The sequence below is a fragment of the Gadus macrocephalus genome, chromosome 12 (assembly GCF_031168955.1).
Source record: "Gadus macrocephalus chromosome 12, ASM3116895v1".
NCBI classification, from domain to species: domain Eukaryota; kingdom Metazoa; phylum Chordata; class Actinopteri; order Gadiformes; family Gadidae; genus Gadus; species Gadus macrocephalus.
Window position 1 is genome coordinate 19,185,044 of NC_082393.1, and position 20,141 is coordinate 19,205,184.

Sequence of the window (20,141 nt, forward strand, 5' to 3'; positions counted from 1 at the left end):
TAAATAACATTCTGTCATTGAGCCTTAATTCCATTTCAATGCATCAATGACCTTTTTCAAAAATTACTTTGATAATTAATAAAATTACTTATTATTTTAAGTTATTACCATCATTAGTATACAAGTATAAGGAGACAATTTTTGACTTTCTTGTTCTTGTTGGTGGTGGCAAGTCCATCCATGGATTCACAGATGCAGAAACACTTGAGTCTTATTGACACAGAATTGTAACTCACCCTTAATCAAACTTTAATTATACCTCTGACATCCTGCTTTCTGAATATCCATTTACTCCGCTTTTTTCCAAACACTTAACAATTGCTTGATTCTACTTCACTGGAGCTCAATGAAATGTGTCCTGGAAATCGAAACATCTGAAATGTGCCGTTATCTAAAAGAAAGGGCTCTAGGTCATGTGTAACATCCTCTAAACAGGATAATGTTGGACACAATGAAGAAAAAGCTAATTTGGTAGAGCAAAGTTCTACCACCTGCCACAAAATTTGATGTAGTGTCTGGAAAACAACGTTCAAACGTTGGCACCGCTTTTGTGCTTATCCCCAATGCATTAAGAGCAATGGCACGACTAATACAATTGCCACATTGCACAGAGGTGCCAAATGCAATTAATGCCAATGGAGACCTCCTTCTGCTGGCTTTGCACTTACAAAAAGATACAAAAAAATAAACCTTTCTGTATGCTGTGTCAACATTTCACCTGTTAAGCTAGCCTTCTAACATTATGCATACCGCGCTTGCTTGTGGGCAGAGCATTTTCAAAAAAGCATAAGTGTGTTATTAGCAAACATTCTCAAATTCTCTCCTCCCACCACCCAGCCCGATTGTTAGGCTTCCTGCTTAAACATCGTAGTGTGCGGTGGGCCATAAATGTAATGAGCTGCCATGCCGTAAAAGAGTACTGAGTGCCGCAGGGGCGGCACACAACACAGTACACAATTAGTAGCAGATAACATCACCTAGCCCCAATTTGAGTCACGGAGGAGCAGCGATGCCACTGTGTTTAACCAGAGTATGTGTGGTCCCCCAAGGCAGATGTTCCCAGTCGGTTACTCAGGAAAATAAAACAATAAGCTGTGGAAAAAGAGATTCTACAGTGACAAAACATTTTGACTGTCATTTATACTGATCTGGCTCAGAGACGTCGCTCAGTGAGGTACTCATGGAATCACTGTAATGTGTAATGAATGCTACGGTATACACAGTGCTCTGACAAAGACTTGGGTTTGTGGTTTTGCTGTTGATTTTTGTTGTCTGAAGGGCCATGGCTTCTAACAGTATCCTGTGAATGTGTAACTGACTCTGGTTGAGTCCCATGTAGAGAAGCCTGGATTTCCAGCCAATCTTGTGACGCTTCCATTTGGCTGTGCTCCGCTGGCGCAAGAGAGTGCCCGGAGGAAGTCAGGTTGGCGCATGAGCTGCGATTGGGTGGATTGGTCTTGACACCAGTCAAAGGGCTCAACAGGCAGCTTGATGGACCAATTGCTGCCAGCAAACCGGCAAAAGAAACACATTGGGCCAGACTACATGTAGAGTACAACATGTAAAAGCTTTCAACAAAACAAAAGGCTTCACTGAACCTTGTGTCAGATTGTTGGTGAAATATTCCATGTTAAGACCATTCTCTGAATATAATTAAGTGACTCATTCGTCTCCAAATGCATATTTGATGAAAGAGCTGATTTTAATTGGAGCGTAATAAATACAGCTCGTTATTAAAACCATCAGTGGGCATACAAGTGTTTGAGCCTTTTTAATGTGCTTGCAAAACCTCAGATGACCAGCCATTTGTTTTAAACAATCATGAGTGCTTTCAAAAAATTGTGTATTTCCATTCTGATCCCACAAATAAATACACTGGACCTTGTCACAGAAGCCATTTAAATGACAGATTGAAAGTCTCTCCCTGCTCTTTTCATTGATGGAAACCTCAAGAGGGTCCTATACAAACATTTTGGACAACAGTCCTTTGAATGATAAATGTTATTGTCTTGACAAGGCTGAGATGATTATGCACCAGGGACACATGACTATACACAGCCTTGCACATCCGCTGCCAACACACCCTATCGGAAACCTACAAAGCTTCTTTTTGTGTATCATAATTGAAACTATGATTCGACAGACTAATAATAGTGGATTATTGAACACAGAGCTCAACATTATAAACAAACAAAAGCGTTTGGTTTTGAACACAAAAGGTTATACAACTCTGGGCCACACAATAGCCATTGCTAAGCTTTTTTTGCACTACTTCCTGAAATCTGCTTTTTATCTCAGCGAATGCCAGGCCTCCGTCCGCACTGTGTCGGAAAATCTATTTCCTTATCATTTGCACTCTGGCACGCTCTCGCAATTCCCCAGAGAAGGCCGCACAGGAGGAACAAACTGCGATTTCATTTTGTACCGTGCCTCCAAACAGCCCAGGGTTATTGTGGCTCCGTTTGCGTTGTGCAAAATCATATGTCGAGCCGGCCCACCAGAGGACACTCCCCCCCGCTTACTGCCCCCCCCCCCCCCCCCCCCCACCACCACCACCCCACTCCTCCCATTGTATAAAATGAAAACACCTTTCTCTTCAAGTGCACCCCGACATTAGATGTGGTTGTTGTTTTCAGATTATGCAGCAGTAGGGTGCGTCTGTGTGTGTGTGTGTGTGTGTGTGTGTGTGTGTGTCGGTGTGTGTGTTTGTGTGTATGCATGGAGGTGGCAGGATGGGGGGGTGAGGACGCTCGCCTGGAGGCTCAGTGTTGTAAACAGTGCTCAATGCAAAAAAATAATGTTTGCATGAGGCTGTAAATGTGCGTTGTGATCCCCATGGCACAGAGGAAATAGGAAGGGGCCGATGTAAATGTGACGCAAACCATACTCACAAAAACAATGAATGCAAAAAGAGAAAACCAATGCATACTGATAAACGTAGAGTTTGTTTACAAGAATGCATTCCTGCTTACTCACAAGATGTTACATTGTGGGTTATAAAGGAAATCCTTCGGAAAAAAAGGAACTGATTGAGAACTGCGTGTATTAAAAAGGCACTCTGGGAAAACGAGGGAGAACAGAGAAAGGTCAACGGGAGTAAAGAGAGTGTGTGTGTGTGTGTGTGTGTGTGTGTGTGTGTGTGTGTGTGTGTGTGTGTGTGTGTGTGTGTGTGTGTGTGTGTGTGTGTGTGTGTGTGTGTGTGTGTGTGTGTGTGTGTCTGTTTGTGTGTCTGTGTGTGGGAGAGTGAAATTGGGAGTTAAGTTGGAGCGGATGAAGCTTGCTTGTACATTCATTATGTGGCCCTGATTCCCATCACAAAACACACAGCTTTGACTTGTCGGTAATTTAAACATAATTTTAGTGGAGGAAATTTGTGATCTGTTTTTTAAACACTTTTACATTCCCCCTGTACATGTAATTTAATACACATTTTTAAAGGTTGTACAATCCCAGACTGTTTGTTATTTCCCAGTCCATTTTTTTGTTCTGTTTTTACCTGAAGGTGGCAATTTTGTTTACAGTTATTACAATCATTTTTTGTTATTTAAATTTGAATACATTGCAAATGTTTGATAATAATTGTAATAATAAGGTTTATGCGATGATATACCAGATGGTTTTAGTTTATCAACATGGACCATTGTATTGTAGGGATGAGATTGCTCATCACTTCAATTCACATTGAGTATACCATCAGCTTTGGGTCGCGCCCAATACTCACGCTCTCATACTTGTTTCAATGAATGTTTTTAATGCTTGAGATACATTAACCGAATTCCAACCTGCCTCTTTTGCAGCAAACACACACACATGCACAGACATACACATACACACACACGCATGCACGCACACACACACACACACACACACACACACACACACACACACACACACACACACACACACACACACACACACACACACACACACACACACACACACACACACACAGACACGCACACAAAAGCAATTCCAATGAAAAGTGAGGGTCAGGAGGGGATGTCGTTTATGGTGAATGAGTTTGCTAATACATAACAGTTGGACAGTAATGGGAGATCTCCATGAGGGCCAGCAGGTCGCCACATCTCGAGTTGCAGTAAACTAAATGGAGGAACTTGTGAAAGAAGCTATGAGAGGAGATTGAACAGCAGAGTTTAAATATAAAACAAAAATGAAAAAAACAATGTGTTTCTCATCGTGCCATGTATGCATCCAAACACATGTCCTATCATTTCAAAATCTGCAAAACATGAACATTAACATGACAGTCGAAATGACAAATTGGACAAAAACAAAGATTGAAATAACAAAAGAAGCATATGAAGCTTATGCAAATATGTTTTTAAAAAAGACCGTTAATTGATAATTAAACAGACCATGCAACATAACACAAATCTAGTGAATGGCATCCTGACCCCGGAAAAACTTGGATCAGTGCATCCCAGAGGAGAGACAGAGATAGATAGACAGAAATAGTGGATCTCTCTGTTCTTCCTCCCTGTATCTGCTTTTTTTGGATGACTGCCTGTCTTTAAAAAATGACCCTGCCACGCAGTTCTTTTCACTGATATTAACACACAACACACTCCCCTCCGCTGTGTGCAAGGTCACTTCATATACAATACACACAACGCACAACACACACACACACCCAGTGTGTAAACCAAAGTGACGCCGCTATAACGTGTAAAGTGCTCATTTAATAGTAGTTGCATGCCAACTGTAGACAATAGGGGCTTTGCCAAGTCCCTGCCAGGTCCACTCACCGCTATAATAGGAGGGACGTAGGAGACAGAGATATTTTCATCTTCCATTATTTTCAACCCTTTGATTTTCCACCGGTTTTATAAGTTGAAGAACAAACATTTCAATGGACAGTCTTCTCAGTTTTTCCTGTATAAGTAATATTCATGAAAATGAATTCCTTCAGTGTGTGTACAATGTATATGTAGACAGATAGAGGGGACATGCCGCAACACTAACATATATATTTTCCAGCTGTATGTTTATCCAGTAAAAAGCAACAGCACCAATGATAAGGAATTGTTGAACACCTTTCAAAATGGAAAAATGGGATATTGGTATGTGTCCAGATATCCATAGGACACAATTCCTTATCCTATCCTACCTACTTATTTCCTTCAACACCCCTACTGCCATGAACATATGTTGTTCATATAGCAAGTCACTAATCCACTTAACCATTTGAGTCAACCACATATAGTGATACTGTTGTATTCTAACTATGATTATTTTAGGAATGCTTTGAGGTGCAGAAGGATAAGCCCATTTCACTGCTTATTGCTGGTCTCAATGCTCATGATGGAATGGGAATGTAACGCACAATGACAAAAATACACAAGAAAACGTTTTGGTGTTTGTGTGTATATGTTGTCTTTTTGTAATAAATCACCAGGAATTGTTGATAAAGGAGTATACCCCTCCACATTTTAAGTACATTGAAAAGTAGTATAAACTGTACAGGGAATCTGAAAAGAGAAAATTATCCGGGGAATTGTATGTCACTGACAGGGGTATTCACACAAAGACCTCGTGCAGAGACACAGTGAAGATATATTTGGGTTTTATCTTGAATGTTGTAAATATGTCATATAGAGAAGTGGCACTCTCTTGCTGACATGAGCCGGCCCCTGTAATGAATAAAAGAACAGTGCCATGCTGGGGCACAAACAGGGACATGACTACATGCTCAGAACACAAAAGGCAGTGTGACACAGAGAGAGAGCGAGAGAGAGCGAGCGAGAGCGAGAGCGAGAGAGAGAGAGAGAGATCTAACACTATGGCTCAAACACTGAGGTTCAATAGCATTGCAACTAGAGCAGTTGTAGCCACAGGACTCATATTTAATTTAAAAGCATCGACAGTTAGAAAGGTGGATTGGTACTTTGACAAGACACAATCCTTTGTTAAATCACACATTGGAATTGGAAGTGGCTGATGTGTGCCAATTTATTTGAAAAGCGTGTTAATTAAATATTTATTTTATCCAATTCACTAGATTCACTAGATTAGACAAGATTCCCGTATTCCATGAAGGCAAGTAAATCTGGTTTCCATGGATGTCGGATTCCACATGGCCGAACTTCATCAGGCTTCCCTGTAGTACAAACACACCCTCTGACCCTATTTCTTTCTCTCTGTCTCTCTCCCCCTCACACACACACGCACGCACGCACGCACGCACGCACGCACACACATACACACACACACACAAACAGCCACACACACAGACACACACACTTATAATAGACACTCGGCTCCAAAGCACAATGGCTGATGAGGTAAAATGGGCCTTGAATCAATTTGGAGACGTCTAGCCATCTTATTACAAGCATGCAGACCTTTTTTGAAAGATTGACTACCCCGCCCCCATACTCAAACACACCTATATGTTTGTCTCCTCCCCTTAACCTCCCTGTCACTGCATGTAGTTAGCTTAAACAATCTATCACAATCTAATTCCTCAGCCCCTCTGATAGCCCTTCTCTTTATTTGCATGTTACTATGTTTATAGCATACTTGCAGCATTAAACATTCATTCGCACACACACACACACACACACACGCACACACGCACACACGTGCACGCACACACACACACACACACACACACACACACACACACACACACACGCACACACACACACACACACACACACACACACACACACACACACACGCACACACACATAGTTTGTGGCTATAACTTCCTCTGTCACTCACACACATTTTTAACCACAGACATGTATACTTTATAAATATATATATATATATATATATATATATATATATATATATATATATATATATATATATATATATATAAGCATACATACTCCCATGCACACACGCACACGTCGATCTTTTGGTCTCCTCCCCACAGCTTCCCTCTCTCTGCATGTTCGACTACACTATACAACAATTCAGCCCAATTTGCTTACCCCATCTGGCTCAGTACTTCACCTTGGTCTTGTGTATTTCACTAAACCTTTAATTTCATGTGTCACACAAGGTTTGACACATCTTGTTTCATAACATTTTATAACGACGATAAGTCATAAGTGCTTTATAAGCCTTTGGTTTAAGAAGTAATCACTTACAATGCATTAATTTGTAAGCCTTTAGTTAACGATTAACTAATCATTAAAAAAACGAATGTACATTTGTAGATGGTTAAAAAGTGCTTTGTTGAAAGCTATTTAAGTAGCAGGTGTGATATGGACTATCCTTTGCAAACTATGGAGAAGGTACCGGACTATGAATGCAAACAAATGCCCTGAAGCAGCCACTTGCAGAGCAGACATGTTGACCTCTTATTGTCCTATTGCTATTGTTTGTTTTATTATTTCTGGGGCAGAGTTTTTTAAAACGATTTATTATGAGAGAGGAAGTTGTAATGGCCCTGTTATGGCTGCATAACTCTGTTTTGCTGCATAATGAGTGTAATCATTCTGGAAGTTGCTCAGACCAGCATAGATCTAATTAAAGAAGATGAAGGGATACCATAAGCCACTAGCTACAATGCTCCGATGTTTTCCTTGTTCTGCGTTTGTATGATGGCTAACTAGTGTGTGTATGTGTGTGTGTGTGTGTGTGTGTGTGTGTGTGTGTGTGTGTGTGTGTGTGTGTGTGTCTTTCAAAGTGCATGTTTTCCTTTGTATAATTGATATACTCCTATAATGTAAACTCAATTGTGTGAGACTGCATTTCCTTTTCTTTGCAAGTGTGTATGTGTGTGCATGGGTTTGTGAGCCAAGGCAGCAGCTAGCCAGATAAATGTGCATAAATGTATAACAAAGAAAAAGTCATAGCCTATTGAAAATCGAAATTTAACCATTGTATGTTGTTTTTTAATCTGATATAGCCACTCTAACACAACATTGGAGTTTTCAAAGAAGATAGAAGTGACATCGGTTGAACTCAAGTTAATAATGCGCGTATTCAGCAACGTCAAGCTGAGGAGATTGACCAGCATCCACAGCACGCCCGTACACAGCAAGACATGGCTAAATAGGTCAGGAGAAAAAGAGGGGTTATTCTGGACGAGAGCCATCGCTTTGGTGTTTAGATCTTTGGGAGAAGCTGTCCTCACTCTGGTCCTGCGGGGCAGGCTGTGAATGTAAACCGCTAGTGTTTGTGTTTGTTAGTTAGAGCATGAGAGGGCTCTGCGAGTGTCAGGAATGCCAAAGAACAAAAAGCTGAGGCACTCGTAAGATATTGTTCTGTGTCTGCAGCGCTTGGCCGATTTGCAACATTCGAAGGAGAAGTTGCTTTTTGTACCCACAGTGGTTGTGTTTCACCAAATGCATTATTTTCGTTGTCGGTTTTGTTTTTCGGAAAATACAAATCCAATGCCGCTTTCCTTCGTTCCTTCACTTTTAGGTGCTTTGCGGCCGTCAAGGTTATGAAGATCCTCCGGGGGTCCCAGCGGAGGAGCAAGCTGTCAACACTGGGCTTAATCTGGTGAACACCCCCGGTCCCCATCCCCGACCCCCCTCCACCACACTCCCTGATCCTCCCGGCCCATCTCACCCCCGAACTCCTTTACCCCACCTCCACCACCACCTACCCCTCCGTCTCTGATGGCTCCTTGGGGCAGACCCAACCTGAGCCTCCACTGCTGGATGTGTGTGTGGTCGGCGGTCACATCAGCAACATCCGCAATGGCGTCTGGGTCAACCGGGGCAGCAGCCGCAGGTGCTGCGGCTCTCAGCCTCCCTCGCGACAATGCTGGGGGCCCGTTGGATTGGCTGCTGTCGGACAAAGGCCCCTTCCACCACTCGCCGGATTACATGGACTTTGTGGAGAAGAACCGGCAGGGCTTCTCTACCAGATATAAGATCTACAGGTGAGCGGGCGCAGAGTGGCAGTTTAACTTTAGGATGTGTGCATGGGCTGGTGGATGCGGAGTGTTGTAACCGTGGAGATCAGACGAAGCAGCCTCAAGTCTGCAAGGGCTTTTTGTTTTCAAAGGTACAGAAAGCTACAAGACTCATCTGGTTATTGATTGATTTTTTTGTTCTCCAACTCTCGGTCCGGGAGCAGATGAGAGTAGAAGAGAAGAAACATTGACTTGCTGTGTTTCAAGCATATGCATATATCAAGCATATATGAGCATTTTAAAATTGAATTCACTAGATAGATAGATGGGAGTTCCATGCCTAAGGGAATTTTTGGTTGGTGTTAAACGTGTGAGTATGTCTTAAACCCAGAATTTCTTTCTCTTTCGTCCCCGTTCCAAAATAATAATGAAATTCAGATAAAGATTGATATCTATTGTATATAATGCTGTAGCTGTTCTTCACCAAGCAGATTTTGAATGTTTTGCTCTGATTCAAATCAAGGTTGTGATTTCTTTCATGACGATGTTAGTATACCTGGGGTCACTTGGTCCTGATGTCGAAGTGACACAGCCACAGCGTGTGTTTCGATGGATGGCAGGGCTAAGGTTCCCGAAGACTTTTAGTGTAACGCAATGTGTTGTGCATTTCATATAAATTGGTCATTATATCGCTCACTCAGCAACACAGAGTTGCTGAATATAAACAATGGAAAGTCGGACTGGACCGTAACCATGGGGATAACCCCAAACCCCCTTCCCACCCTACTTAAAATTGCTTTTCCAAAATATGTTTTTAGGGTTTTTGTGTTGAATTCGATATGATACGAGGGGTTTACTTATTATTTAAATCCTTAGTTTTTTACTTTTATAGAAAGAAGTGAATGTCGCTCATCCATCAAGGTGAATGTGGCAACACACACCCTGTTGCCACCTCCACCAGATTAGACGATCCCAGTGTAACGTTGTCCATTTAACAACTATCCCAGGTTCATTCCGAGATGTTCATCTTGTCAAACCACACAGTGTGACACATAAAAAAGGAAAACATAAAAAGATTGCGTCTGTGCCAGCCTGAAATTAGTGTCAATAGACTGCTGAAGGATTTTGAACGTATTGATGAGACTTAGAGATGCATTTAGCCAGAAATCAATTTTTTTTTTGTCATTGTCAGTCTCTGTATTATAGATTATAGCCGATGGAAATTGTATGCGAGGGAGAGAAATTGCACTCCATTTCAATCAGGCAAGGTGAATTAATTAATTGAGATGAAGTAGGCTGCAACTGAACTATTTTTATCCATCAGGGTCCAATTACCTGCATTGTCAGATAGATGGAATGTCCTTTTTCAGGGAGAAAATGAAGAGCTACGGATGAATTGGAGTGTAATATTGATCGGGGCACAAAAAGCGTTTTCTCTGAAATTATATTTGATCCATAGTATTATAAGATTGAATAATATACATATATAATATAAATATATATATATAATATCAATTATTTCCTAGTCTCATATCATAAATTAAACATGCATTCCATTAGCAGTGAACATAAACTAGAACTTGAAAAAGGTATATGCTTGTCTGAGACCATTAATAACGCGCCATTGTCATAGCTTTGATTCTGATTTCCAATATTACAGTAACCATTCTTTGGCTTGGTGTTGTCAGGCTCAAATGTTGTTGGCAGTCAGTAATCACATGACAACGGGCACATGGCGGGACAGGTGTGATTAATGTCCTGTGATTTATTACAGGGAGGAACATTTCTCCTGGGGAGCTGTATATTATAACTTTAACTGCCTTCAAGTTTTTTATTCCTTTCTCCACACCCAGTCCTTAGGGGATGGAATGCTGATTGTGTCAGGTGATCAGGTGAAATACGCTGATTGGTTGAAAGGGAGAAATGATGACTCGTCAAGATGACAATGCGGTCTGACTGAGGCATCAGGCTTGGGAGCAATTAACACTGATGGCATCGTAACTCATGCCTATTGTCGTTTGGAGGGAACAAGATTCAGGCCACTGTAAAATATACAAAGTGAATGGACGGGTGGACGGGAGGTCTCAGACACCTATGGATCACTGCAGGGATGCTTTATGGCCCTTGGAAATTGGCCGCTTCATTCAGGATGTTTAATTAGTTTTTTTTTCTTCTTCCTTTATTTTTTTTTTCGGTTCCAGGAAAGGCAGTGGCCCTCTGGAACCGAGCGGCATGGGCGGCAGCAAGATTAATAGTCTTATCATGTGGCCAAGTGATTAGTGAGCTCTTAATACTTATTACTCTGCATTATCACAGACTCCCGTGAGAGGCTTCCGTCAGCTGCACGGTTGTGTTTGAGGCTCCTTAGATTACCACAACACAGCCTTGATTAATTGTGATGGTATTAAAAAAAAAGAAATTGTGAAAAAAAGTAAACATTTAAATCTTCCCAAATTGAAATCCAATTGAATTCCGGCCCAATCCAGTTCACATGCCACAAACGTAAGTCAAACGCATTAATCTGGTGAAAAGGGCTACATTCTGCACTTTTGCATTGTAATGCAGTTCATTCATCATAGGCCTTCAAATGTCACTCTCCGATCCAATGCCATGTCTCCATTCTCATGGAGGCACGCGCTCTCTCACACACACACACACACACACACACACACACACACACACACACACACACACACACACACACACACACACACACACACAGACACCCACACACACACACACACACACACACACACACACACACACACACACACACACACACACACACACACACACGTGCACACGTGCACACAATACACAATCAATGTCACTGCAGTGTTCTCACATCCCTTTCTTTACTGAAAGAATAGTTAAAATCAATGGTTCACACCTTATTAACACCATTTCGAGATTTGTAACCAAAGTCGTTTTAATTCCCTTTAGAATCGCCACATTATCTGGCAAACCATATCTCCCTAACACTCCATATCATTCCCGACATATTTCAATGAAGAATTGCAAATGGCATTAGAATACATACCGAAGCAGGCAATTACAGAGTCAGGAGTGCCATTACTGCCGTGCAAGAACTGCACTGCAACTGACATTAATAATAGCCATACCTCTGGGTTGACTAATTAGAAAAATATATTTGAATTTTCTGAAGCCTTGGCCCTCAAGCAGACCATGACATAATATATACAATAATACACAATGCACCAGTATAAGCAGACCAAATCAGGCTTAACATCTCTATATGTGGGTCAAATCAATTGCCGTAGTCGATCGCAAAAGGTTTGGTGCTAGCAGCTTCGGATATTCTTCATGCTGCTGTTTGTTTGAGCGGAATTTTTTTGACGGCCCATTCCTCAATAAAAAGGCCCCATAATTTCTACGGCTAAACCAGTTGAGCGTTGATTGAAAGTGACAATATTATTTTCGCTCCGGACCGGTTGTCCTCCTGAGCATGCTGGATCTCTGCTAAATCCTAATAAAGGCTCGATGACAGGAGAAGATGAATTACCAGTAGTGGTGCTTCTGGTTAAAGTAGCGTGAGGCATTCCCGAGAAAATGAATGCTGTAATGAACTTGCACCTTCTCCATTCCTCTCCCTTCAATTTCTTTCCTCCTCTCACTGATTGAGTTTGAAAGATTTTTTGAATCAAGTGCTCTGAAAAAATCAAACAATGCTGTGTGTTTGCATATGTATGTTTGTGTGTGTTTGTATGTCTGTGTGTGTGTTTATGTGCGTGTTCGTCCTCCTCAGTGTGACAACACGCGTGCCCCTGTGCACCTTCGTGCATTTGTCCAACGGGGCACCCGCACACACGCGCACACACACACACACACACACACACACACACACACACACACACACACACACACACACACACACACACACACACACACACACACACACACACACACACACACACAGAATTGTTGGAAGGGAAGACAATGTGTGACTGCACATATGCGTTCACATAATGTGCGTGTGTTTGTGCTCTGCCTGCATGTTTCTGGAGATCCACCACTAGAGTTGGTGTGACTATGGCTTCCACTGGGCCAACACAAAGTGGGCCTTCCGTTCAAACCACCTGTCCATTGGAATCATTGCCAGCCCTAACGCCTCCCTTGCAGCCCCTGCAGGGAACCAGCAGAAACAACAGCAGGCTTTTGGCTGATCGCAGGGCAGTCGCATGCCAACATTAAAGGGGACCAGTCAAGCTCTGCTATTGTCTTACATTAGGAAGTACTGCTTCATATGCGTGGTGTGTAGAATCCCAGTCTGCCATATCAACTCTGTATCCAAGCATAAATCCTTGATAGTCTTACTAGTGGCATCAGCAGCCCGCCACAATAGCAATATTGCCTTGCAAAATGTATATATTTCGTTCCCTATTAAAAATGGGTAAATCCTATTTAATTGTAAAGCTGCCCGCAGCCCATTGATTTGTTTAGACCGTCCTCGCCCCACTCTCGTTCTCTCTCTCTCACAAAAATGTTGACAAAGGCCCCGTCTCTGAATAGCCCATCCCCCCGTGATAGGTCTGAATCAAAACATGATCATGCAAGGAAGGAAGAGTCTCTGGCCGAAATCCTGAAAAGAATCAATCCATAGTTCATAAATGATTTTCTTAAGGGACGCAGGAAAAACATTAAAGATCGAATGAAATACATGGTCCCAATCTCAACGAGGACTAGTGTACTGGTTTAGTAAGCTTTTCTTTGGGGGGGGGAAGTCCGAGATAGTTTCCACTAATGTAGCCTACACATAAATAGTCAGTTCAACCTATTATACAGTCTACGTGAATGATGTTCCCACTGGTGCTCCACTGGCCATGCATTTAGTAAGGCTATTGTTTAGGGCAGTGTTCATTACATTTTGCTTATTGTGTTAACATTTTGACGCAGTGGATCTAATCCAGTGGGAAAAAATGGACGTTGTCCTCCAAAAAAATCGAGGATCAATGATGTTAATCGCCCTCTTTTCATCTTGTTTCTATCCAATGCGCCTTTGATTGGGCAAAGATTGTAACAAATCCAAAATAAGTTAATCAACTTACTAACATTTTGAAGTATCACACCGCCATTGACATTCAAATAATATGGATTCATTTATTTTTGACAGAGGAATATTCCACTCTACATGACTGACAAAAATGTGAATGAAGTTTAGTAAATAAAGACCGTTGCTTCAACAGCATTGAAGGGGTAAATGTTATTTGCTAAAATTAATAACCTATATAGTCAAGATTTTTTAATCTGATGCACCTGTAGCCTTAGAGCAACAGGCTTGATAAAACTAATGACTTGGAGCGTACTCCCTAAAATCAGCTCTGTGGTGAACCCCATTTAATTTCCTTCTCTCCTTCCAGGACAAACCATTTGCTCTATCGGGGGTTTAAGATAAGACGGGGCCAGCTTATCACAGTCGACGATAACGCACGAAAAAAAAGAGCGAACTAACAGGATTTCTGCGAAAACACTTTCTATAGCTACTTTCTAATAGCTCTGTGTACAGATACAAACACACACGCACACGCGCAACAGACACATACACACACACAACCTATTTTTCCATCCCTCTCTCTGTACGTGGTGTGTCTTTGAACTACCTCCTCCACTTTGCAAGTTGGGACTTGGGAGAGTGTGTAGTGTCCCAGTTGAAGAGGTCATTTATTTGTATGCCATGCAATAAGGTGAGGATTAATAGCTACACCAGGTACATCTGACCGAGAGATTTGTCATGGACCTTTGTCTAAATCGTACATTGTCGGCAGAAAGGTCAATGGGGTACCTCATATCCATTAAGTTCAAACTGAACTTTCCACTCCCTTCCCCATTACACCCACACATGGAAAACCTCTTGTATGATACCGCGTTAACTTCTCTTTACAAGGCAGCACCAGAATGAAAAGAAAAAGTGTTGCTGATTTGATGCCTTAGCTGAGAAAAATGGTTCCCTCCACCTTCACAAAAAGTGTTGAAGGTGTCTTTGAGCGAGAACTCCTTCACCCCTTTTACCTCCACAGACCAGCAGATACTCGCTGCCGTGCTATGAGTCACACTTTTCCATCAGTGGTGTGTGGAGTCCACCTGTGCTGGAATGAGGCAGAGGAGGTTGAGGACATAACCTTGGTCATCCGTGGCTGATAGGAAAGAGTTTTAGAGTGGGCTCTTAATATATACGTACACTAACAGCTTTTGCAATGATGCATGGATGTGTGTGAAATGGGTTAAATGTTTACATTTCAAATGGAACATTACATTAGTATTTACAAAGGTCATGGTATTAGTGTTGTTATTTGTAGTCGTACAGTCGTAGTAGTGTGTTTAGATAGTAGGGCTGCAAGAAATTGTTACTGCCATTGTCAAATCATCAAACAATTTCTTTATGTATTATTATATTTTCCCATATTCTGTAAAATGTCCTAAATAACAGCAATTGTGGTATCTTTATCCGACAAGGATCAAGGAAAAACGAATCTATTAATTTTGTATTCATCTTTTAAGCATATTTGAATTTAACTGCAAAGTTAAGCTGCAAATTATTGTTATTTGAACTTGAAAAATTACTCGACTGATTTATCAATTACAAAAATTAGGCCTTGGTTACACTTATGTTATTCTTTCTGTTTAAATGGTCCGATAGTTTATATATAGTCAAAAGACCTAGATATTGGGCAGTCATGCATTGATGTTGAGAGGCTATTTAAAATAGGTCCATTCAATACAAGAAGCAGCTGGTCCGGGTAGGCGGAGTTCGTTCAAGTTCTGACCGTACGGCAGGAACATCCAGATATCTCAATTTAAAGTGAAATGGGTAGTAGCATATCGCCGCTGTGGTGTACAAATAAAAAATCACACATCTCAATGGCAGTTTATTCAGTTTGAAGGGCGTTTTGTTTTTTTGAAGTTAGAAAGACATTGAATATTCAACAGACATTCATGTGAATTAACGATGTGACCCGGGTAACTAAAGACACAATTACCAGTGTGAGTCCCAGTGTGTCTAGCGGTGCATACTTGCCGAGGAGATGGAGGACAATCCTTGTGGGCTCAGTGGAGGCATGGGGTGGTGGTTTAATGATGGAGCCTGCATTTTGCCCGCATCGTGCCCAGATTGCTGTCTACACACTTATGCAATCCGATCACAAGGCTTGCCTGACCATCTCGGGATGTAGTCTAGCTCATCGGATGACAGTGTGAGAAGGATCTGTTCTGGGACTGCCCGGACCAGTTAATGCCTCCTGTTTCTATTGGATGAAAAGTCACACTGACATGACAAATGTAACGAGTCCTTAGATTCGATTACATTTCTGACGATCGAATAATCAACTGCAGCTCTGATTGATAGATCCAGTAGTGTTATCAGCTGTAGTAGTTATAACCTTTCATTACCGTTTCATCTTTTTTTTTTTACTTTTCAGGGACCATGCAATTCCCACTTGCACACGATAAAGCTTCAATTTGGTACCCTGTCAGGGATGCAATAATACATGAAATGATCATCGGAAATCTTGCATATGGGGCTTATTCCATCACCCTAAGTTAAATATGAAAAACATTTCTGTTCAAACAACCTCTCTCTCACTAGCAAGAACAAGGTGAGGATAGACATGCGGCCTAGGACAATGTTTAATAGAAAAGTGTATGGATGCCTGTAAAAAAACAGATACAGGCTCGCTCAATGAGCTCTGCTACAGGTTTAAAGCCTCAACCATGACATCACAATATCTCGCTTATGTTCTCCTCAATCTAGATTAACTATAATATATACTAATAATCACCAAAGTGATTTATATTATAATTGAATAGGACTTTGGTAATAGGTCTGTCTGGCATTTTTTATTATCTTGTCTACCATTTGATGTTAATATACAGTAGCTGAAGCTTATTTAGACTGTTCTTATTAGGGTTGACTTCAGCTGTAGTTTCAGTGTAAGCAGTGACATTTATTGTGAAAGATAAAATGTAACCACATTCATGCGTGTATGTTGACAGATATAAAATATCAATATAATGAATTGTGAATGTGTGTGTGTGTGTGTGTGTGTGTGTGTGTGTGTGTGTGTGTGTGTGTGTGTGTGTGTGTGTGTGTGTGTGTGGGGTGGGTTGTTAAATGTTACTTAATCTATTCAATGCGTACCATATGTCAAGGAATCTTTTTTTAAAACAAAAAAACATTTAGTTCTGGCTTTTCAATTTAAGCTTTGCATCTAATCATGACAATGTAATAGCCTTTGAAAGGTAGTATAAGTAGTGCAAGTATAGATATAAATAAACAGCAGTTATCGTTTTGTGTAACAACATCAATGCATATCTAAATAGCCAATGGATATTTAATTTAATTTAATAAACAAATAATACACATATATATATATTTGTATGTCTATAATTATTACCATATAGAAAAATAAAGCTGTGCATATCAGAAAACCACAAACACAATTCTGCTGATGCTACACTATTCATATGAATATAATTCAAAAATAATTTTGTAATTACATTTAATTGAATAAAGTTTCTTAACAAATTCGGGGTAAAATTATATTCGTAGAAGTCAGTTAAAGGATAAACAGAATCTTGTGCATTACAAAATACAGCATATATAATTGTTTTGTAAAAGCTGGGAAGGTGTCATGCAAGCACAGAAGTCCTTGATTTATGTACCAAAAGCCATAATTGTATATTGTATATCTCCCCAAAGAATTGTGGTTATTTGACTTGGACATAGCAATGATTTTGCGCTGTGCAGAAATAAACCATGGCTGCGACAAGCTGTGTGGACCTCAGACATCCCACTTTAACTCATAGCTTGCTAATAGTTTACACAATAACAGAATCCACAAGAACACAATCTGTGAAGAGGAGATATGAAGGAAGAAATCTTCTGTGCCTTTAGAGCAGACAAAGCTACAAAAAAACAAATGCCATAAATTTGGCATTTGGATTTTAATTTGCGGTTGCCCAGAGCCACACAATGTAGATGATTCATGTTCGGTTCCCATGACTCATAACATTATCATCTCATAACTGTTTTCGGCAATCAAAAACGTCTACTTAAAACGAAATAACCACTGAAGGACTAGTTATTTAAACATCGTATGAGATACACTTTACAGAAAAAATAAGATAGAGGAACATTAAGTAAATAAGCTGCTGATGAGATTATGGTTTGCTTCAAAAACGTATCAGAGAATATGCTGGCGTTGTATCTTCCCGCTCATGTTCTTGGGCTTTCGGGTTGTTAAATCCATGTAAGGATGTCTCTCACTTTCAGTGTGTACAGTACCTTACTAAATGCTACTAGGATGTTTCCTCAGCCTCCCAAAGTCCCGCGCTTCTCTGTATTTTTCACCCCCTCTGTCCCTGCTTTACATAAGCACCTCTCTCTGACTCTGTCTGCTCCCCGAGTGACCCTTCACATTTCCTGCGGCTGTTGAGAATTTTAAGCTAACGACCGTGTTGTGTGACATAGCATCTGGCCCCGTGCGCTCACCTCCTCTTCCCCCTCACTATAGGCACACATTAATAAAAAACATGCCATTAATGCCAACCACTGGTGCCATTTCCCTTTTCCCCCTTGCATACCTTCTCAGGGAATTTGGGCGATGGAAGGTGAACAACCTGGCAGTGGAAAGGAGAGAATTCCTGGAGTCTCCGCTCACTTTGACACCCGAGTTCGTCAGGAACATTCGGATGCTGGGTCGCAGGCCCTCCACCCAAATGATCACGGACAACCTCATCAGGAAGTATGGGACCCATTTCCTGCTGTCAGCGACGCTAGGAGGTAAACACAGAGGATTGTATGGATTCACTTTAAGAAGGTTGAGTGTTGCATGTGTAAGGCTACCAAGCTCCCCCGAGGGGTCATAATAACATAAAAAATGTAATGTTTAAATCCGTGAGCACAGATTAGTAAAGTGTGCGGTCAGATTGGTAAAACTTGCGAACGGATTGGTAAAGTGTGTGCACAGATTGATAAAGCATGGATTTGCTATCCGCATGCCTTTTGTGAAGCAAATCGACCAGCCTTGAATTACGATGATAACTTCTTCCAAGTACATCAGATTAATCTAGATTTAAATTTGAATTGGTTTTCATGTGAAAAGCACTAACAATGCACACAAAGCTGTGAAAGGTCTCATCTCATTTGCTAAATGAATAGCACTGATTTCATTATCATTAAAACTGCCCTTAAATCTAGATTAATTGTATTTAAAGTAAAGAAGTAAGTAGGAGGTAAGAAGCGGTCAACGTGGTCCAAGGCAGGTCCATTTACTGAAGTAAAAGATCCATGTGGTCCTCTGAGGGCACACTTTACCAATCTGTGCTTACACTTTACAAATCTGTTCATACGCTTTACTCATCCATACGCACAGATTTACACTTTATTTTTTTATCAAGGGGTGCTCTGTACAAACCCTTATTGGGTTTGCTAATTGTACCCTTCGGAATAAGCCCACCAAACTCTGCACTCTGCTCTTCGGAACATTTCTTGTGAGCTAATTATGCATTTGGGACCAGATTCTTTTCCACTCAAATGTAGATGTTGCAGACCCCAGAGTGGCAGATCCTATATTTTTTCTTTCATTTAAGTTAATTAAAACTTGCAGTCTGAGGTGTTACCCACACAGGAAACCGACAAATAAACCCGGTTCGATACGATAAGTCAAAACAAGTAACTCAATAGCAAATCACAGGACTGTGGCAAAAAATAATGTGTCATTGCATTGCAGAGATCTGTGAAAAAGCCTTCACATCTTTAACATGTTACCATCCATAGCCAAACACACACACACACACACACACACACACACACACACACACACACACACACACACACACACACACACATTAATAAATAAAGGCCAAAAAAAGGCCCACTCGGCCCACATTTAGCACTCTTCAACAAAGCCTGCTTTAGCTTGGACTGCTGCTTTTGAAAAGTTGTGCTTGCAACCAGCACAAATAAGGCATCTTTGGCTGTCTGGCATATCGCCCATTCTTTGTTGAAGAAAGTATAGAAAAATGCAGAATTTGTCGCGCCTTGGGCTTTGACCAGAAATGTGCTGTTCGGATTAAAAATTGATTGCTTCAGTGTCGACAAATGTATAAACTTCATGAAATGTGTAAACGGCACATAGAATGAAAGACACAACTTGAGCTGAACACTACCGCTTAAAATTGTGCGTAAATCATGGAAACGTTTTAAGTTTATTCAACCACTAGCACAAGAAAGTAGCACAACCGGTGCTCAAAGCAGCAGGAAAGCCAACATCCTGTTATTGTT

General features: G+C 41.0%; 1 protein-coding gene across 1 annotated transcript in view; it reads left to right on the top strand.

Annotated features, from left to right (window-relative positions):
• Positions 1-20,141, top strand: part of LOC132469151 (BMP/retinoic acid-inducible neural-specific protein 3-like) — a 45,377-nt gene that overhangs the window by 7,399 nt on the left and 17,837 nt on the right. Inside the window, exons 2-3 of the mRNA XM_060067071.1 lie at positions 8,404-8,869; positions 18,448-18,638. Of these exons, the coding sequence (XP_059923054.1) occupies positions 8,604-8,869; positions 18,448-18,638 (457 nt within the window). The 5' untranslated portion in view covers positions 8,404-8,603. The remainder of the gene's footprint in view (positions 1-8,403; positions 8,870-18,447; positions 18,639-20,141) is intronic.